Here is a 22,301-nt window from a genome sequence, read left to right as displayed (position 1 = left end):
CTACATGTCAACATAAAAAAGAATACAATACTAAAACCACAAGACGAGCGGGTTATTATTTATACTCACTCTTCTTCCAGCTTTGCCTGGAGGTCCCATCATACCGTGGGGTCCCCGAGAACCCTGGGAAATTAATTTGTGTTTTTGAGATATTCTCTTATCCAAGCTCTGACCATGCACAGTTTAATAATAATAATAAAAAGTAAAGCTAAGGCCCTTCACGTGATTTGATAGACATATTATTGAAATGATCTGATCCGAGGTCAGAGCAAGTGCTTTTACCTGCGGACCAGGGTCTCCACTCTCTCCCTTCAAGCCAGTACTTCCTGGATTACCCTGAAACAAATACAGTTTGTCGTTACGGCTATCCCAAAAACGGTCATTTCACATCACTTAATGGCGAGAACAGAAAAATTCTGCTTTTCTTAATAGGGAGACAAAAGAAAGTGAGCCCACAATGCTGTTGTTCTGAAGATGGAATTTGAGAATGACAGCAAATGACCAGATAACAGAAAACGTACCAGTGGTCCAGAGCGCCCAGTGAATCCCATTGGTCCAGGAGGTCCTTTCAGCGCCATCTAGAGGCAGCAAATCAAAATCACTAATCACAGCGTTGCATTATTGTATGCGCACGTTAGAAAGAGCTCTACACTAGATGCCACTGATGCGATGCTTGAGGCAAACTGACTGACTGCACGTTGGAAAGTAAAAGTAATTACTGACCCGGGCTTGAGACAAGATGGCGGCTGCCTGGGCTTCCTGTGCAGAAACAACAGGACCCTTATCCCCGCCACTCTGACCAAAACGGAACTGCAAAAAACAAAAAAACACACAAGCACGTATTTAGACAACGTGAGCGGTGGCAGTGCAGGACATGAGGATCTGGTCCGTTACAAATAACCCGAGCAGGCAGATCTAGATCAGGCCCTGAGATGGACAGCGTGCTGAAGAGCCACACAGGCGCATTAATGGCCACTCAGACGGGATACTGATCATCATCACATATTAAAGGTGACTCACGGGTAGCATGACTGAGGTTCCAGGAGGTCCAGAGACTCCGTCGGCTCCGGGCAGCCCATGCTTACCAGGAGGGCCCTGCAGGATGGTGAAGGGGTCAGTTCAAGTAAGTTGGCACAGTCAAGGATAGCGTGGAAGTGGCTTCGGCAATTCCCGGCGATGTTTCAGTCATCTGTGCGCTAATTTCATTTGACAAACCTGCTACTTCTTCAGATAAATTCAAACACTCACTCTCTCACCAGGGTCACCGATGGAGCCAGGCGGTCCGGAGGAGCCGGGGGGGCCGGTGGGACCCTGAAAGGAGTGAAGATGGAGTAGTTGAGTACTCTGATTACTAGCTCAATGAGCTGGACTGTTTGCGTCACAGACAAAGCAATAACCCTGAGCATGACTGAATGTTAGCTGTTACAAAAGTAGAAACGAAATGCTGCGTCACCTTAAATTGGGAAAGAAGAAACTGCACAGATCCAATAACTTTAGAGAGTAATGTGAGTGCAGGACTTGTGAAAGCACGTAAAGTGATCAGAATGATTCACTGTTAACTTACAGCGGGTCCTTCTGGCCCCGGAGGCCCTTCGATCAGCATACCCTGTGAAACCAAAATTAAGTTATATATATGGTACAAAAAACAAAAAGACAAAATAGTGTAAATCAAGTCATTACTCCATTGATAAAAAAATTCTTCATGCTTTTTGCACGTACTTATTTTGCACATAATTTTATTTTTTAATGGTTCAGACTTGGGGGTGGAGAACGCGGATTCGTTTTGCACAAATAATAATCAACTGCGGTAGAATTAGAGGGCAGTAGTTATTGCTGGGAGGTTGCTGGCAAAAATCCCAAGAGAGGCTGGAAACTGTAATTGGTTCAAGCGTTCTATATCCGTCACAGAGCCGCTAAAGTACACCTGCGCAGGTGAGGCTGCTGCAACTCTCTCCGTGACTTACAGGCTCCAAGACAGCCGATTCTCCTTTCTCTCCTTTATGGCCTCGGACTGCAGCCTGTGGAAAACACACATGTAGCCGCGAGACAGCGTAGTCAGTATAAAATCATGTGATCCCAGCCATCAAATGTAAGGAAGGCAAAGGTGGACGCAGGCTCACGCGGAACACAAACGTTTCTATCACACTGTAGTAACAGGGCAGGAAACCGGACCGTAAACAAAAACATGATTTGCTCATGAAAGTCATAACCTTTCATCCAAACATGATGATTCAATGGCTGAAACCGCCTGTCCTTTCCTTGTGGAGGCTTTTTTTGTTGTTGCATAGACACTGAATTTAGCAGCTCTGTGTGAAGCCATACACAAATAAATGCATTCATGTCAAAAGAGGCAGCAACTAGTTAATTCTGCACTTTTGAATGCCATTTGTTTAGTGTATGTTACAGCTAGATTCAGGATCCCAAATAGCTGTTACAGTGGCAACAGCCATTTTTCCTGGGTCCCTGAATTGTGCTCCACACACTGCATAGAAAAAAAAACTCTTTCAACCACTGTTGCAGAGATAAACTCTTTGTTTGAAATATATTCAAATATTGCTTTCTATGGGATTGTTCGACCTTGATGCACTGAATCAACCTTACTTGTACAGTGCCAATTTGAATGCGAGTCAGTATCAGTATATGGGTGTGAAACTATAAAAACAGCCGGACATATAGGACATTGCATGAATAGATTCATTTTAGGTCACATCTAAATGCCCAACTCTCTTCAAAGCTGTCCTGCCTTCTCATCTAAAGCTCACACAATTACGCCATCGAATTCTATCCCAGACATCCAGATAGAGTTTGATGCAACAATAAGTGTATTCGAATTAGTCACCAATTGTAAGAAGGTCAACAGGTCCAAGATAGTAAAAAAAAAAAAATCACACATACACTAATGATCTTCTTTATAAATTGTTTTTTGAGAGTTGGGAACCTTAGATGAATTATTTGAGAGGACACCGAACATATTTCGACAAAGATTAGGACTCAGAGTTGGTTGAAATTGATTTTTCTTTTGCACGTGTAGCAAAAACGACTTACGCCTCCCTCCTCTGTCACAGCAGACAGGGCGGGGCCCATGTCGGCATCGATCGCTCCAGTCTCCACTAACGGCTCATTGTAGTCCCTGTAGGAATAGTCGTATTCCTTCAGGTCCAAGTCCCCAGTCACATACTCCTCAGTGAAGGCCTCTTCGCCCGCACCGCCTGCCTTGGTGGCATCTACCTCCTCCCCCACCAATGCCGGCTCCACCTGGGGCTAGGTTGGGTTTATCAGAGTTGCAAAAGGATGAGCAGGGGGGGGGGGGGGGGAGAGGAAGAAGGAAGCAAAGGAATATGGAATGAAAGGCAAGAAGAAGGGATGATAAAAAAGAGGCAGAGGTATGTTGGATGGGGAAATGTCAGCAAGGAAAAGAGGAAGAGTGGAAGAGGGAGGCATAGAAAGAAGTGAGTCTTACCTCTGACAATTAAACTTGGACAAAGGGTCAGAGAAAAGACATCTGATGATGTTGAAAGTGGATTGCTTCAGTCGAAAGGAGAATTCTATCCTGATTTCTGTGAATAATCGCTGCTGACTATCGGAATAGACATTTCAACAGAAGCGTATTCTGATCAGCTCGTGTGCGATGACAAATTAGGCTAAAGATTATATTTGATATTGTGAGTTTGCTTTAAAACTACACAAAAGACACTTTCAGTGTAAAGGTAAGGCTCACGCAACATAGAAACAGACACGCAGAACTGGTACTTCGTTATGCAAAGCAAAAACTATTTTTTATTTTATTTTACTTACCCACGAAGATGAATCCACAGGAAGTATTCTGTACTTTTATAACAAATATTGTGAACAATCTATGCATATGTTTCTATAATAAACCATGTGGAATGGCCCCCGCTCATCAAAATACTAAGAAAAATCCCTGTTCTTAGCATAGACATTGGAAAACAAGGCAAAAGTAGCTAATAAAAAATGAAAGCGCTTCAGAACTGTGAGACTCATTCTCAAATTCTGAGCTTCCGTCTTCCTTAGATTTCTCTCTCAAACAATAATGCATTATATTCACCGTCCTTTGCTTAAAACTACACACCCAATATTCCTATGCAGAAATCCCCCCTTTTTTCTCTTTTTTACAAGACGTTTGTTCTTATGTAAAGATCCAATTCCAATCAAGCCAGAATCTTGACATGAGAACAAAACAGGAATCTTGCTGTTCGGGAAAAGGAGAGCCACATACAAATATTTGATGGCATAAAGCAGATAAATATGGCGCATTCTCCTTTGAAAGTGGTTTTATGTCTTGCTTGTGGAATCAGTACTAACAACACATTGATGCGTAGTTAGACAGGATAGACATAGAGCTAGAACTACTTAGTTCAACTACAAGGACTGGGCTCACCACCACACACATGTTACACCCTGTCCTCTCTTTGATGACAGAAGTCTATCTTAGGCTGATGATTTAGTAATTTGTCACTTTTGGTTTTTAATATTTTCTGTCTGGAGTTAAATCTAATTTCTGTTGGTCTTCTTGAAACGTTTAACTTCCTTGATTGGTGTGTAATATTCTTTTTACCTGTACTGGGACCTCTTCTTGTCCAATCACCTCACCATCTGGCACTGGGACCATCTCCTCATAGTAATAATCAGTCTCTGTAGGGGTGTGGCCAGCCTCTGCATATTCCGTGTCTACATCCTAATTGGTCAAGTTGACAGGAATTGGGGAGCAGGGGGTGGAGGTAAGCAAATTTGATTGGAAGAGAGTGGTTAGTTCAAAATCTGCTTGTGAGTGACAATGAGTTAAAAGGCGAAATTGTTACACATCAGAAAATTGAGGTTGCCAGAGGCAAGACTTTGTTACTGGCAACTCACATTTTTCAGTTGCAAAGATTCTTTAAAAAAAAAAGAAAAAGAAATTTCAGGCAGTTTGAGAATCTCAATGACTGTAAATGTTGCCATAGGTGCAATTTAGTGAGTCATATAGAGATTATTTTGCCGAGATTTCTTTTTAATAGTGTATTTATTTGCTTTTCAAAGGTTGCAAAGCTGAGATTACTGAAAGGGTGGAGTCTGATCTCATTGGAAGAATGATCGAGAGCCTAGATTCATCCCGTAGGAAGACAACATCACAACTTGATGCTTTGGGATGTCCGGTTTCATCCAAGACAAGAAAGCCGATATAACCCCAACAGCAGCCTCACAGAACGCAACTCAGTTACTTCAATGTGACAGTCAGTGTTATGACTTTAATGGTCATGAACCTCACAATGTCTCGACCATGAAGCGCCTCGGCTTCATGCTAGACTACACATTGAACTAACATCTAACAAAAGCTCGATGTTCTGTTTCTATCAGACTGCTTTGATCCTATTTGGCATGAAATAAATCCAGAGAAGGAGATAGCACAGGCACTTCAAGAAAACAAAGACAGAAAATAAAAGAGTGATAGGGGAGATTTGTTGTGTTGCTTGTTGCTCAAAGTGTGCTAGTCTTTGCGCTTTTAGTTTTTTGGAGCCATAGCAATCCATGCTCATTCTCTGACGTTAAAGGTTTTCTCTGAAAAGAAAGAGTGCTGAAGTGTATCGAGGTGCTGATCCAGTTTCAGAAGCTAGGTAGGAGCATGAAGTGAAGTAAAGAACAATGAAACTGTACATGCTTGAATGTGAGCCGCTGTATCATATCATATGGAGAAGTTGGCGTGATCATGAAGACCATATGATATACAAACAGAGGCAAAGGCATCCAGCTTGGTATGAGCTAACTTCCACTCTGAAGACCAGGTCGTCCACCATCAAGATCGTTTACCTGAAGAGTTGCACGACCATTCTTCCCCTGAGAAGGCACGTTAATAAATACCAGGGAAGTGCATTGCAGTGCCTTGACGGTGGAAAGACCTGGCAAACAGATTGGACAGTCGGGACATACCAGTCTGAGCCTTCCGACCTAAACGTGGTCTCTCTCGTTGTACCTGTTGATAACCGTTGGTGATTTTCTTTGCTGGGACCACAGTTCCACTGAGCGCAGTCTTCCCAAATGGCGGGAAAGGTCTGTTCTGGGATTTGACATTAATATCCACCAACGTCTTGGATTTTGTGGGTCTTGGTGGAGTAGGCCGGACTGGGGTGGAGGTTGAATATATTTTCTTCGGGATGGTAACCTTTTCGACCACCTTCTTCACGACTTTGCTTGCCGTTGATTTGGCCAGTGGGACTTTGGTGACCACAGTCTTTACTTTGGTGATTTCTTTAACCTCTGCCTTTACTTGGGCTTTTTTTACCGACGCCTTGGAATCCACAACCTTTGCCATTTTTATTGGTTCTGCTTTTGATGACTTTGTGGCTTTAGGTGCCTTAGTAACTTGTACTTTGGCAGCTGACTTAGCTGCATTGACAACAGTCTTTTCTACTTTCTCAGTCTTTGTTTTTGTAGTGGTTACAATTTTTGCCTGCTTGGCAGCTCCATTATTAATGACTCTCTTTTCTACCAGAGTAAAAACTTTGCCATTGCCATTAGCCTTAGCCTCACCGATTGCTTTATTGCCAGCTTTGCCATTAACTTTGACTTGAACCTCTTTAATCTCGATGGTCGATTTGCCTTTTCCATTGGCTTTCTTCTCCACTGTAGTTTTGCCACTCTTAGACACAACAATGACTTTACCATTTCCATTGGATTTTTTTTCCACAGAGGATTTACCATTTCCATTACTGATGACTTTCTTCTCTACTACAACCTTGGCATTGCCATTTACATGCCCTTTGGTCTGAGCTGCAGTTTTTCCACTGATGTTCATCTTTACTACAGCTGCTTTTCCGTTGCCATTGTTGACGGCTTTGCCTGAACCATTTTTCTTCTTCTCAACAGTTGCTTTACCGTTGCCATTCTTCGAGAGGGCAGCCGTGGGCTTGGACTTAGCTGCAGCTGTTGGCTTTATCTTAGACAAGAGAATATCTGCTGCAGAAAGCTTGGCTTTAAATGGCTTGGCTGTGGAAGGTTTCGGTGCCTTGGCGGCCATAGGCAACTTGACTACAAGTTTGGATGATCCGGTCTTGACTGCCTTAGTTGGGCCGACTTTCACTTTGAGAAGGGCGGCAGCTTCTTTTCCATTCAGCCCTTTCTTCTAATGTCCGTGATTGTTATGTGATTTATGAGGTTGTTCAGAATGTAAAAGAGCATATTGATGAAAGGAGGGAGAGAAAGTGTTGGAAGAAAATGATAAATGGAAGGGTTGGGAGGGGGGGGTTTACAAGCACAGACAAGGGATGGACAGAAGAAGAGAGACAAGAGTGGATGTTTGAGAAACAATGACATAAAGATGGCTGGGGTTTGATTTGCTGAGACTGTACAGGCATTACTGGATACAGCATGGGACATGAACAAAGTTCCAAAACTACTGAACTAATCACCAGCGCTCAGAATTACAAATCCACATTTTGAGAAAAAGTCAAGCCGTTGCATTGAATTTCTTTAGCTTTCTCTTTTTTTTGCCAATCTCTCCAGTAATGCCATTCCCAATATTAAATGATAAAGCAAGCATCTTTGTGCTAACATCAACTAGGAGCCTATTGTTGAACAGAGGCACTGAGGTTGTGACCAGGCAGTTACAACTGTGCTGAAAACATACACACAAATACTCATACACTCATATACACACCACGGAAGCACAGAAGGTGGATGCATTTTAGCCATGCGGAAGAAGGAGCACGGAGGCCAGGCCACGTGCGCAAATGCATGCCAGTCACATAAAACCACAATATAAATACAATAAATCATTCATTCATTCTCATGCTGATATAAAAACATGCAGATTATCATTGGAAATAAACGTCAAAAAAATATTCCCTTAAATAGCTACACGTGAAGAAAAAGCCCATCAGAACACAAACAGTCCCAAAAGAGATACTTACATGCATATCATGTACTGATTGTCATACAAAGGCCATATGAACACACCATAAAAGCAAATACCAAGACACAAACATGTGCAATGATAATTCTTTGCTAACAAGTGGACTGGTATGAAAGTAAATGGCACGGATGTACAGTCGATCATGCGCTGACATCCCCCAAGACGATTGAGAAAACATGCAAGACAACACAGACACATGCTCTGGTCAAATACTATTTCATGTAATAACATGTTTTTTATGTATATTCCCTATGTTAACATGATTGAGCTAAGTTTGCCATGATAGAAAACAAAATAAATAAATAAATACATGCTAATGTCACAGATCCGTAAATTAATATTAGAATTTACTCTCACCAACCCAACTGAATATCTTTATATGACTAATGATTATATGTTCAGATTTAACAGGTAAATCCCTTTTTCAGACATGGCTGATTATTTATAGTGTCAGAGGTTGCTTGCTTTCGATAGACCTTTCTTCTTTTGGAGTGGTGAACAGTTTGGGACACACACCTCTAATCATTTAGATTACCTGAAGGTCTTCACTCTCTTTAGATTCAGCTCATGGTGGGACAGAGTGTGTGAAGGATAGATGGTTGAAATAGAACATAGGAAGATAAGCGTGCATAGTCCCAACGCAGCTGCACTTACACCACCACCCCAGTGCCCCCACTCGCCCAAATGTGAACACACATGTAAATATATCACAACGTGTAAATCACATGAAGACAAAAAAAAAAACCAATCACAATGAGAAACATAATCCTGCATGACGGAGATGGATGAGATGAACGTGAATTAAAGGGAAGGTGAAATGTGATTAAAACAGGAGGTATGGAGTGATGAGGGATGACGGAGAGATAGCTAAAACCAAACACGCAAATTATCAAGCAAATATTTTCGGACATATTCATTTTGTGGAAATTTAAATATGAAGCAAATTAAACTCATAATAGGAATTGTGTCATTAATACTTGTCTCTCTCTCTCTCTCTCTCTCATCTCAAACCCTGCTTGTGTTTCCCATCTCTTCCTCCCTCTTTACCTGCTGATTGGGGGCCCCATGTTGGGGAAAGAGGGATGCAGAGGAGGAAGAAACACAGGTTGTTTCCTCATAATAATAGGGGTATTCGTGGTCATCCTCCTCCTCATCAAAGTACTGGGAGAGGTAAGGGAGTGGAAATATTGACAGATGAGGAAACGGAAAGACGGTTTGGGAAAGCAGGGGAATGGAAGGATAGGAATGCCGGATGACGGGGAGTGTAGAGGTTGCAGAGGATGCAGCGATAAATAAAGGTGAAGGTTGTAGCAAAAAGAGATGCAGGTAATACCAAACTGCAACACATTTTATCCTTCATCAAAGGGGTCTGTACTGCATGTTAAAAGGCCTTGCTACTAAATATGTTCAAATACAGACAACCTTTATGAATGAAATATCTGCAAAAGTAAAGCAATGGGTGAAGACAATGAATAAAACCACGCTGGTTTCTATTCATTCAGAAAGCAACAGCAGCAACGGGACAGGGTTTGGGAAGCAGCGTGGCGAAGCTCTGCAGCGGCTGCTACGTCCTGCATTGACTGATTTGGCATGTGGCTTTGAGGACAAAAAGAGGATCATGCACTTTGGATGGATGAATGCAAATGAGATTCACTCACTATCGTAGCTGTGAGACGCAGCTGGTGTCAAAGAAACAGTCTGAATATCAATATGATAAATAGAAGAGGAAGAGTTTACTAAGCTTGTATTGTACTTAAATGTGCACAACCAGTCTCAGTAAATAAAAAAAGAAGCTCCACCTTAAGCCATCTTGATGCCAAATCATTACATGTCTCAATTTAACCAGAAAACCAAATGAACTTTTGTGTATTTTAGGTTCTACGTTCACTTGCTGTCAATCCATCAGGAAAAAAAGTGGGAAAAGATGTCGACTTGTATTATTCTCTTTCCCCTAGCTTTCTGTGATGATCAGAAAAAGTGCCGTTACATTTCTTAAATGCAAATGGTAATAAATGATGTGAATGTGTGCGCTGGAAGTGAAGAGGGAGGCAGATGGATACAGACTGTTGCTGATGATGGGGATGCATCAGGAAGACAGAAATGGACAGCAGCACTTTGATGACCTCAGCAGACCCAAACTGGACCTGAGAACTTCCCATTCATTGTCTCAGAATCTCTCTGCATTTAATGTTCTAAATAGGACACTATATTCTCTTGCACAGCTTTCCAACATTAAATCTTTTCACCGACAAATCATTTATTTGCAAATGTATTTACTCCAGTAAAAGTTAACCAGAGAGAGAAACTTAGAGAGCATGCAAAATCCAAGAAAAGTTCATTTGGAAGACTTTTTCCCAATGTTTTCAAAACTGGAACAACTGACAAAGAATATTCTACGTCACTCTGGTTGCCATTTTCTTGATGATCAGTTGATTCAGTACAAGAAAAGACTCGTTAGAGTTTAACTCGTTAGATCCAGTGAAGATTCTATTTATTTTCTCTCTTCACATAGATAAAAAGAAAAAAGAAATCCAGTTTCTGTTCTGACCTGATTGATTGATGCTACAAATGAGCTTATCATTTTATGAGTAAGTTGTATTGGGGTTTGAACGGCTGCAGCACTTTGTGCAGGAGGGATAATAAGAGATGGAAAACAGAGCAAAGTCTGATTAATTTACTCTGCAAGATGCTTTTCAATACAATTATCCATCCATTGTTTGATTAAAGTCTAATCTGTGTCTGAACTCATGGTGAGACGGTGTTACTCACGTATGTGTTGGGGTCCTGAGCCTGGGTCTTGGGCAGTGGGGAGTCACAGTCCGGGCTGTAGTGTTCACAGAAGTCATAGGCGGCCTGGGGGTTTGACGCAATCAACAGTTGCTGGATGTCTCCCTAAGAAAAAGAGAAAAACAGCTTCATTATTGGGATCCATGGAAACGCCTACAGTACACCAATACAACTCCATGTGTTCTCATATTTCACCTACTACAACCCTTTTGGGCTAAAATGGTCCACAAACTATACATTTCTTAACAACAAATGTAAATTTACTCACAGTGATCAGACACAGCAACAATAACTGCCCAGTTCGTTTTACTGTTTTTTTTCCCTTGTTGGGGTCATCACCTGGAAAACCTCCTCATCAAGCAGACGGGCTCCGAACACCGTGATGCCATTGGTGTCGACTTCGGCGTTGCTGCTGCGAGGCAGAGGACGGGTCATCTTCTTCTTGCAGTCCAACAGCAGGGTCACGTTTTTCTTTGAAACAGAGAAGGCAATGCGATGCCACCTAGAGGCAAGGAGGAGACGCAACCGATGGCAAATAAATATGTAAACATTAAAAAGGCATTCTTCAACTCTGACTTCACACATTGCACTCAACACACACTGCTCCCCGTGACCCACCCCCACATGACACTCATGGTGTCAACTCAACCAGTCACAAACTGGTTGTCGCTGGTTACTGACTTGCCATCAGCCAGGTTGATGCCTCTGAACAGTGGGTAGTCCTCCGGGGCTGGTTTTCCATTCTGGTCCTCATATAGGAAAACAGGGGAGCGTCCCATTTCAATGCCAAGCTGCTGGATGCCCTGCTCGCTGTAGATGGAGAGGAGGAAGGCCTGGAGACCAGCCTGGGCCTTGATCAGAGCCATTACGGAGAAGTTCTCTGGGAATCGACCTTGAGGAAGGGGAGGAATGACAGAAGGGAGGCGTTTAAGTTCTCATGTACACTGAGCTGGACCTCACACAACTGCATTGACTGCCTCTACCAACGAGAGCTGCAGAAGGTCTGTTGGTTTGCTTGGTTCCCGTCTGTTCCCACAGGTCTCAGTAGTGATGATTTCATGAACTTCTTCATGAACAAAATCGATTCTATTAGGGACGACATTCATCAGCTTCTACCTTCATGTAACAGACACGACTTTTACTCTTGGTTATTTTAACTTGCAGCAACTAAGTTCAGCTATTGCCTCATTTAAACCGTGCACTTTTATCTTAGGTTGTTTTCTCACCGGACCAAGAGGACTCGGTTCGATGGGGGAGGTGAAAGTCCCAACATTGCTGCATTTATAATTAGTTGAAAGGTCTGCTTTCACACTGTGGTTTCTAACGCGAGGTGAACTTTCTGAGCAGCGTCACGGAACTGAAGGAACTGCCAGGGAACAGGGCTAGAGGTCGACCCAGGAGAAGATACATGGACGTAGTGAGGGAGGACATGAGAGTGGCTGGTGTTGGGGGGGACGATGCAAAGGACAAGGTGAAGTGGAGAACGTTGATTTGCTGTGGCGACCTCTCAGGGGACAAGAAGAAAGTCCAGTAGTAGTAGTAGTTAGTATGTACCAGATCATGTTCTTTGAACATATCTCTGTAAAGATCAACAGAATGTAGTCCTATCATAGATGACGAAGACAAATGATAACATGTGAGCAGAGCTGGTGAAGGAAGACTAAACCTCAGAAAATGAGCACAAAATCTATTTCTGACTTTTGGGGATTGCTTCATAACCACATAAATGCTGCCTTCTCTAATCGCTCCAGGGTGTCAGACAGAATACAAACTTTAATCTGTTTTGGTGCTCCAATAACACCTTAAATGAGCTCCTGCACTGCAACACATAATGATACTTTATATACACCCTGAATACGATAGTCTGACTTGACTCCAGGGAGCTTATATAGAGTTTGCTAGACTCAAAACATGTTGAGTATAGGGTTAGGGTTATCTGTCTTTCTGATTGCATCGCTGTGGACTCTGGAATTTGTTGAAATGTTAAATCCATTCCAGCTTAAGTCAGTCCCCAGCAGTACCATGGGACAATGTAGGACGCATGAAGACAGGTGGATTTCTTCAGATTTGTTCTTCTGTCCTAAACAAGGTATTCTGTCCCATCGAGACACAAAAAAGAAAAGAAAAGCTTCTCACAGCGACTCGCGACTGTTTGACTTTACGGCCGCACTCGTTGTTTTCTGTTTACGAGCCGTTTTTACGACATAGCGGAAAGCGAGCGAGCGAATCAAGTGTCCGACAGTTCCTGCTTCCTAGCCTCGGGCTAGGAAGCGGAGTCGTCCACCGGTTCACCGGTTTGAGTCCCATCCCAGACGTGTGGAGTGTGGACTGGTGGCCAGTCTACCTCCAGAGCACTGCTGAGGCCCTTGAGCAAGGCACCATCCCCTGAAAACTACTCCGGGAGTGCCGATCATGGCGGCGCCGTCACCCTATTCCCTCGCCGCGTGTGTGGTTGTTTCAAGGGGCCTGTTGTAGTACGGTGTAAAGATAATTTATTGTGTGCTTGCAGTGTATCAGTGACAAAAAAATAAAGCTTTCTTCTTTCTGTCTTTCATCTATTTATGTCCAGACAGATGTCCATGTTGTTATAGACCGTCTCCTGCGTCTCTGTTTGGAAGACATCACTGTAATTCACACGGACCTCTTCCTATCGTAGACTGGTTGAGGTCCTGCTCACTTGAGACCTACCTGAGAAGAGCTGTTTTGTCGGGGCGGAGATCTGAGCCTTCTTGCTGATGCGGTAAGCGTGATCGGGGCTGCCGGTGCGACGGGATGTACAGAAGCCGGGGACTTTCCTCACGCCCTCAGGGAGGGACGGGACCTGCAGAGCCCGCAAGACATCCACTGGGTCTAAGGTGGAAGGGAAAGGACAAAAAGGTTAGGATGTCTTTTTGTAACTCTGCAGAAGAAGTGTGTGAAACCGTGAGACATCCAAGCTGAACCTTTGCATCCTCACAATGGAAGCCAGTGTGACATATTGATGGAGAAGTGTTGCTGTGACCACTGCACCTTATTAGATATATTTTTGTGTGAATGTTACGGTACTTCCAAATCATGCTGTTGATATATTGTAATGTGGTTTTCAAGAAATGGTCCTTCAAACGTCTACTATGAAAGGCTAACGTTTCTTAGCTTAGTAAGATGAGACCTCTGTATTCTCACTTCCTGCTGCAGTTCTGCCTTTTCTGCTTTCTAATTCAAGACAGAATTACAACCATAGAAAATTCTACCAAGGTTTCAAAGCAAGGGATTGATTTTTGCTTGTTTGTTTATTTTGATTGAAATGTTTATTTTTTCCAGGCATAGAAAACAGAAATAAAAATAACACGTAAAAAAACAGTTACTGGGGCATTTCTGATAGTACATTTAAGGTGGTGGTGATGCCTTCATTGCCTATTTAAAAACTAAAGTGAAAAGAGAACGTTCGGTTTCACGTTTCTCGCCATCTTTTATTCATTACATTAACAGGAGTCATCTGGGATGGATAGTAATAGATAGATGACAGGGAAGGTAAAATTAAAATAATCTGTCCAGGAAAATGTTTAAAAAAAAAGACAAAAAAAGGGATGACCACCATGAAGGCTCACCTAAAAAGAAAAATCCTGTTTCCATGGAAATTACAAAAAAAGACACATAATATATGAATGATAATATTTATATATCGTAATGGATCGTACTTAAGACCATATCTGATGTTTTCCAGATGCTCTTTTCATAAATCTGGTCTCTGCTTTAAAAAGACAATGACATTTCTGTTCTTGTTCCAAATGACCTGGTTGAAGGATAAAACGCTGACATTTCCCATGAAGCAATCTGTAATAATATTCAAGCTCTCAATGTGCCACAAATACACCTGGAAACATGAAGGTAAAGGCAGCTAAATGACATCAACCTGTGATCAAAAATCAATGCAGCCATAGAAGCAAACAGCTTTATAATAAATACAGCAGCCGCTCATCGCTCGCCCAAGCTGCTGCTGCTCTCTGATGTCTACACGCAAACCGGCCTCCTCGGTGCTGCCGGAGTTTATTTAACACGCAGATGATGCTATTTATTCAAACGGAACAAACGGCGCATTAATATTACCCCAACAGTCCATTAATGTCCGTCCACACCAGGGAGAAGAAGAGGAACTCACTTTTCTTTCTCTTTTATTCACGTTTTCTCTCTTCTGTTCGTTTCTACCTTCAAGCTGCAGTCTGTGTTGGATTTTTTTATTTTAATTTTATGTAGCATTGCATGCGATCCAACCTCTGCTCCGCCTTCTCCTTATGAAGATCAAATACCGAAACAGAGAGTAAAAAAAAAAAAGAGAAAAAGTGTGTGTTCATGTTGAGCCCTGAATGCAATGACTGGATCATTTCAATTTGATGACAGTAAAATAAGAACACAATTTTCTTTTTCCAGATATTTCAGAGAGACAGAGGTTCAGGTAAAGATGTGTGTGTGTGTGTGTGTGTTTTGGGGTCGACGGTGTGGTTTTGCGATGCAGGATGCTGGATCAGATTGCAGCCTGAGGTCCCTCAGTCCACCCAGCACAATGTATTGCTCTGTTATTCGCTGCCTGCCCAGCTCACATCTGCAGCCAGGGCCCTTCCTGCCTGGAGGACCACAATCACGGCAAAAACACACCCTCTAAAATAACAGACAGGGCCTCAGAGGTACACACTCGCACAACCCCGGCAGGGAAGACTTCCTCAATACGCCCCATGAGATGAAGAGTGGCAAATATAACAGTAAGCAAGGTGGAAAGACAGAAAAGCAGGAGGCACAAACGCTCTCTTTACTTTCTTTCTTCTCCTGCTGCTACTCCATTAGTCCCTTTTTGTAGCAAAAGTGCTCACAGATGGCAGAAGCGCTGCGATATAAATGAAGGAAATGACACTGCTGTCATGGCGACAGGAAACGGGGCTCACAGGCACGAGGGCACCTGAAGTAAAGATTACAGCAGCACATGCAGCTGCCTGCTGTCTATCCAGTCGCTGTGTGTGCAGATTCCTTTGTTCAAGCTGGCCCAGGTACGCTATTCTGATTTACATGTGCACGCACACACACTTACACACACACTTACACACACACGCACACACACACAAATTTGTATACCAAAAGGCAAGATAACAATCGGAATAAACAGATTTCCCAAATAACTACTGAATAGTTTTAGATCATAAAATTGATATATATATATATATCATACAAATAAAACTGCTTGATATACTGTATATATATATCTTTACAAGCAGTTTTTTTTTACTGCAGTTCACGACAGTCGCCACAAGATGGAGCTTAAACTGACTTAATGAACTGACCAGTGAGCCAGTGCTCCCAGTGCAGATGAGGGCCTGAAACCACGCGCTACTTCTACACAAATACTTTGTTACTGTGTGTTTGCAAAGAGGTAAACGATGCTAATACTCAATGAACGAGTAACGCAGCATCTCCACACGCTGTCAGCAAGCTTTGTGAACAGAGGGCACACACACACACACACACACACACCTCTTGTCTGAGCAGGAAGCAGATACACAGAGTGGAACCTGCATGCACACAACACACCGAGTCAAGAACGGGATTCAGCTTGTTGAGCTTCTCAGTGAAAATGGAAAAGCCAAACGCATTAAATGATATGAAAGAGAGACGCACATAAAATCTAACACGTGGTTTACAACACAAAGAATCCACAGCCTTCTATATATTGATATGACGCAGATAGCAGTCTAGACGGACGCCATACGTCACTGCACACACACACACACACACACACACACACACACACACACACAACTCAGTGACTCTTAGTTCGCTTCAAGGAAATCCTTTACTTCCTGTCTGCTGTGTTATAATTCCTGTGTGTGTGTGTGTGTGTGTCCTTTCTTCTTTTAGTACAGATGTACCACATTTTAGACACAGCTGCCACGGTGACCCCTCACCTCTCGTGTCGGCACAACGACCACGTTGTTAGTCGTGCACGCTACCAGTCAGATGTTGGGACGCACCTTTAATGGTTTGATGGAGTAAAATAAAAAACAAACAAACAACAACAACTCAAAATATGTTTTCGGCTTTGGATTCTTCAAATTACCCCCCCCCCCCCCCCCAACCTTTGGGGGGGCGGCAGTAGCTCAGTGGGCTGGGACTTGGTTTTGGAACGAGAGGGTCACCGGTTAAAATCCCAGCCCAGCAGAAATATATGTGGTGTGGACTGGTGACTGCAGTGGGGCCGGTCTACCCCCAGGGCACAGCCGAGGTGTCCTTGAGCAAGGCACCGACCCCCTCAACCTCGTCCACTCCGGACGCGGCGATCATTCTGGCAGTCCTCCCCCTAAGTCCTCTCCACATGCTACAGGGCCCATGCACACACACACACACCTACACGCACACACACACACACGCACACACACACGCACACACACACCTACACACACATTTGACTTTCTGCATTGGCCTCCATATTTAGGATTTACTTTTTGGACAAACAGAAATTCTTCACATTAATTGCATTTGCAAAGTTAGAGGTACCGTTTACACTGTAATTCACGTCGACTCACCTTCAAGGTGACGGAAAGTCCGGCTCCTTTAATCTAGCAGATCATGATTCTGAGTTTACGCTTTCATCTCAGACACTTTCGGCTTCGAGGCTACAGAGATGATTTACCAATAACACCTTTTCAAATCCCCATTTTCTCCAGTTGTTGAGAAGAATACTTTCCTGTGAAACGTTTCGTCACTGGACTTGACTGAATTTTCCTCTCTCAAGAGCGAACTGTTCCTTTAAAGTCAGCCTTGTGATTAAGATATGGAACGTATTTCTTTCTGAAAGGATCTGATCAGATATTTTCATCAGATGAGAAATGTACAAAATATGGCCTAAACCTTTCAACGTGGGTAGAATGAACCCGATTAAAGCGCCGTTTCTGAGCCTGTCATTAGGGCTTTGCTACATGATTACATACTCAGGAGCAAAGAAAAGCCTCCAAGTGAAACGCCCACGTTTGAATAGAAGCTTACATTAGTTCTGCTGCAACCCGAAAAAGCAGCATGAGTCTGTTTTACTGGTCTGGAAAAGCTAAGAGATTCATCCTGAGGTGAAACTCTCGAGGCTCCCAGCATATAAAGACCAGCAGGCGGGACAACGCTGAGTGAGATCAAAGGTTTCTGGTTAGATCTCGATCTACCAGCACTGATTTCAGCGCACGGCAGCGCACGTGTCACTGCCGGGCAGCGCCAGCATTCACTCTGTTACAGCCTCATGTGCTTTCTTCATTCCCTCCCTTGAGGCGCTGCTGCCAGCAGACTCCCACGTCCCCCACTGTCCCCCCCGCTGTCCCCCTGCTGTCCCCCTGCTGTCCCCCTGCTGTCCCCGCGCTGTCCCCCCCGCTGTCCCCCCGCTGTCCCCCCGCTGTCCCCCTGCTGTCCATCTATGTGTTGCTGCACTGGATCCTGCTGAGGCCTCGTGTGGTTTTAGGGCTGGCGGCCGCAGTCTCAGTTTGGATGTGAGGGCGGATACTGACACCACCAAGGCCTTTGGGAACCGCGGGACCAGGAGACAGTCTCTGCAGCCTGCTATCACGTGGGACAGACGGTGAGTGAGACAAACAAGGCAGCCGGTCCGAGGCCTTTGGTCTGTGTCTGTGCCTCTGCAGCCTCTGCAGCTCAGTTCTGCCTGCACCGGCCTCCTCCGTACATTACGTTTGCAGGTGAACGCCTTCGACGCTTTTACAGTCGCTGCAACTTTATTTCGTTTTGCTGATACAGCTGATGATAAATGTCCCACGTACTGGAGCTCCTTTCACAGCAAATTGTGCAAAACACTTAGACGTGTCCTCCGAGAAGCGGTCAAGTGGAATGGGAGACGTTTGGTTGGTTTAAAATTCTTCACTTAACAGCGTTTTAAATGGTTCATCATCGGGGCCCATTTGTTCTATTACATAAAATAAATAAAATGCTGCAAAAGAAAAAAGAAGCCCTCTCAGATTTCCTAATACAAGAAGACACGACTGAGTGACCTCTGGAATGACCTTCCAGTGGACAGAAGGTAGAACGCATGCTTTTATGTGTTTTTAAATCTCAGCTTCTTCCACCCTTCTGGATGAATAAAGTATCTTTGATTCTTTGATTGATTGATTGATTGATTGGTAGCGCCATTGGCGATCATACGCTATTATCTAAACCCATTTTCAAATGCATAATCATTTAAGGTCTCTGGAAAAGCATGAACGTTGTATGTAAAGACGCAGCTGTCTCCACGCCCTCCGACACGGAATCAGTCAAATAGCAGAGACCTGGAAAAGCGTCTCGTTCAAGCAGTCTGTCATTATGAAGCCGCCGCTCGCTCCTGCTGCTCGTCTGCATACTTAAGCAGAAGGAACACGAAATATGAACTCATCAGCTTTGATGCAGGAACAACGGCCGTCTAGAACAGAGGAGTCAGAAATGTTTGCATGAATCGTCGACGATTCATGCAAGACGATGACCAAGCTTCTCAACACTTCTGATTGGTGCTTCTGAGAGGGAAGGTGTTCATTTTGGAGAAACGCATCCAACACTTTACCAAGAGAGGCTTTAAATAAGAGAAGAAAATCACGTATAATGTCAATCCCCATTCGTATTTGCTTACTTCAGGGGTGGGCAAACGTTTTGACTCGCGGGCCACAATGGGTTCTAAAATTTGACAGAGGCCGGGCCAGGCTGGAGTGTTTGTGTGAACTAATATAAATGACATGTAAAAGCCATTACATGAAAGGATTTGGCCTTTTACAGGTAGCATTACAGGGAAAAGGTCAAATGAATGAGGTTTATAATAACATTTTATTTAATGATATTATTTGGACAAGTTCGGCGGGCCGTATTATAAAGCATAACGGGCCGTATATGGCCCCCGGGCCGTAGTTTGCCCATGTCTGGCTTACTTGAAGATTACCAATAAACTGAATCGCAGTGTTCACCTGACCTGTTTCTCACAATAGAAAACATGTTGGTCTTATACATCAACCTTGAACTGCAGTTGGGCTTTGCAAGGCTTGAATATAGAACTTCTGCCCAACGGGCCCAGCTCAGGGCCCGAGCGTGACAGTCGGGGTTGAGAACATGATGCGTAACGTTCACATCTAATGAGCATCAACACGTCTGCGCAGCCGGCGACATCAAACAGCACTCCGGACACAGTCTGGACGTGGAGCTGCAAGGATCACGTGTGATCCTGTAGGAGCCCGACGCAGCGCACGCGTCCACGGAGGCACCCGTGCGCGCACAGGAGCTCCATTCACCGGCGCAGGGAGGAGAGCGGGGCAGGGACAGGCTGGCCTTTGATGAGCTCTCTGCTTTGAATCGGGGCTGAGGAACATTAAAAACATTGCCCTCTGATTTTCTCCTCCTTTGAACAGAACTCTGCTTTCATGGCCTTCTCGGCGCGCTGCTCTCTGGGTAATGGCTGCGCCTCATTCATCCGTTCTCCCAAGGAATGAGGGAAACATTCTGACCGCGTTCTTCTCTAAATCGGTCTTTCACTGCTTGGGTGGGGCGCGCTGAGCGCTTACACTAACATCTGCGCTGCCCCCCCCCCCACGCAATTGCGCGCACAGACGTGCCGCGCTCACAGTGGTCGAGCCAGCCTGGAAACCTGCATGCGCTTTTATGAGCGCGCAGGACCGCCACACGCACACGCACGTAAGTGCTGGTCACTTGGGCTGGTTACTAAAATCAGGGTTTAATGTGAGCGTCCAGGTTCAGCAGATGAGAAAACGCTTTACGCACCTCCGCCTCCCTTTCCGCAGGCATCCGTTCAAATGTAACCTGCGCTCGGTGTTACGCACAGAGGCCCATTCACACTGACGGAATAACATTATACACAGACGCGCACACAGAACTGTACATAGACGCGGAGACACTGAACGCTTTCACTCCCAAAGCCCATAATAACCCATTCATAAAGGCCCAAAATGGCTCCAAAATACACACGGGAGACGCCGGGAAGGTGCAGTCGCCTCTCGCAATCTGAAACTGGAAACGGGGCCAATGAATACCCTGGAGGAGGGCAAACGATGCTACAAAAGCCCCCTTGGTTCATACGCTGTTCCCGTACACGCACGAGGGGCAGCGTGCACGCCGATGCCTCCGCGGAGCCAAATATAGTTCTGTTTCACTGTTTTTAAATTGAAATCCTTCACACATAAAAATATGATTAAAAATGAGTCGAAACATTGAAAATAATCATTTTACAGTCCGGAATGAAAACAGACCTCCCCTACAAAGAGTTTATTATAACTCAAGATGGAAATCACCGCAATTCTAAGTTTTAGCTTCACTTGTGCGTAAATGTGTATTTCATCTCAGTGCGCGTCGGTGCGCATTAAACCACTTCCTCCGGGTTCTCCTGATCAGGACTCGGATGAAATTACAAGCGTAACGCGAAGTAGAGCAGACAGATGTTGAAGAGTGATTTCAAACACTGATGTGTGACACCTGTCTGAAATACACGCGCGCTCACGTGATCTCCAAGAGATCGATTCACTGAAAGGAAACCAACTATCCACGCGGTTTAGAGTCACGTCCCACAAACTTCCTCGCTTGGACCCACGCAGACTGCGATCACGTGACTGGCGCGCAAGTAAAAACGGTAAAACTCTCAATCCGCCAGCCGCACCTCATCGAAATGTCACAAACGGACAGGAGAAATGTCGTTCTCACAAAGCCCGGGGGGAATTCTTCCTCGGGAAATCATCGTGCACTGTTCTCATCTCAGATCAGATTTGCGTGCACGGCTGCAGCCCCTCGGTGCATGAGACGACACCTGTCAGCAGGCTGCACACATGCAAGCGCACGGGAAAGATTGAGTTCCAACATATCAGCTCGTTCACGTGAAATCGACTAAAAGGCCGACGACAGTTGGAGTTCATGATCAGAGATCTGTCTTTTCAAAATGATGACAGAATGCCTCGAAGCTGTCTTTGATCTGATTTAGTTTTAGACACGCGCCTAAACGATCCCTTTTGCTGCTCGGATGATGTAAAATCATTCATTCTCCAACTTACCTCCAGTTTAAGGCCTTCAGAGAGTAAGGAAATGCAGGTTTCCTTCAGATGCGTTCAGGAATCTGACAGTTGTCTGATCATGCAGGGACCAGACTTTACGCACCTGGTCCAGGTGCGTAAAGTCTGGTAATGAAACGAGGGCTCCATTGTCTGACCCACAGCAAAATGATGAAACTGAACCAAACCAAGTTTCCAACCAAAACTAGACAAGAATAAGGGCTGCGACTCACCTGCCCGAACCACAGAGGTTTGGCAAACGGCGAGCGCTACGCTTAGCAAGGCGAAAGATGAGAAATCCATCCGCCACGGTCTCCGTTTCTTCCGGAAAGGACAATCTCCAGTATCCATAGTGTCGCGGAGTCTGTCGGCCTGGCTGAGCTGTAAGTGTAGATGTGCTTAAAGTTATCCTCTCACAGAAAGCCAGCCGCAGAGGGAGGCCCGCCTGAGCCCGCTCCGAGGTGCAGCAGGCAGGAAGGCACGCCTCTGGAGACGGAGGGAGGCTCTCCTTAATGGGGTACCTTTGTCCCTACCTGTCGGTGCATAAAGACAAACACTAAAGTAAGTTCGGGGTGAATAGA

The 22,301-nt window shown here is 44.4% G+C and overlaps 1 protein-coding gene across 1 annotated transcript in view; it reads right to left on the bottom strand.

The window, feature by feature from the left end:
• Positions 1-22,071, bottom strand: part of col11a2 (collagen, type XI, alpha 2) — a 40,642-nt gene extending 18,571 nt beyond the window's left edge. The window contains exons 1-18 of the mRNA XM_068747619.1: positions 21,982-22,071; positions 18,363-18,369; positions 13,382-13,543; positions 11,375-11,585; positions 11,033-11,195; positions 10,676-10,798; positions 8,954-9,067; positions 5,969-7,117; positions 4,583-4,696; positions 3,046-3,261; positions 1,965-2,018; positions 1,565-1,606; positions 1,249-1,311; positions 1,021-1,095; positions 724-810; positions 522-578; positions 283-336; positions 70-123 (exon numbers count right to left, since the gene is read on the bottom strand). Coding sequence (XP_068603720.1) covers positions 70-123; positions 283-336; positions 522-578; positions 724-810; positions 1,021-1,095; positions 1,249-1,311; positions 1,565-1,606; positions 1,965-2,018; positions 3,046-3,261; positions 4,583-4,696; positions 5,969-7,117; positions 8,954-9,067; positions 10,676-10,798; positions 11,033-11,195; positions 11,375-11,585; positions 13,382-13,543; positions 18,363-18,369; positions 21,982-22,071 — 2,835 coding nt within the window. The remainder of the gene's footprint in view (positions 1-69; positions 124-282; positions 337-521; positions 579-723; positions 811-1,020; positions 1,096-1,248; positions 1,312-1,564; positions 1,607-1,964; positions 2,019-3,045; positions 3,262-4,582; positions 4,697-5,968; positions 7,118-8,953; positions 9,068-10,675; positions 10,799-11,032; positions 11,196-11,374; positions 11,586-13,381; positions 13,544-18,362; positions 18,370-21,981) is intronic.
• Between the last annotated feature and the right edge of the window lie 230 nt (positions 22,072-22,301).

Source organism: Brachionichthys hirsutus, chromosome 13 (genome assembly GCF_040956055.1).
Source record: "Brachionichthys hirsutus isolate HB-005 chromosome 13, CSIRO-AGI_Bhir_v1, whole genome shotgun sequence".
NCBI lineage: Eukaryota > Metazoa > Chordata > Actinopteri > Lophiiformes > Brachionichthyidae > Brachionichthys > Brachionichthys hirsutus.
Note: the sequence above shows the minus strand (reverse complement) of the source record. Positions and strands in the feature narration are given on the sequence as shown.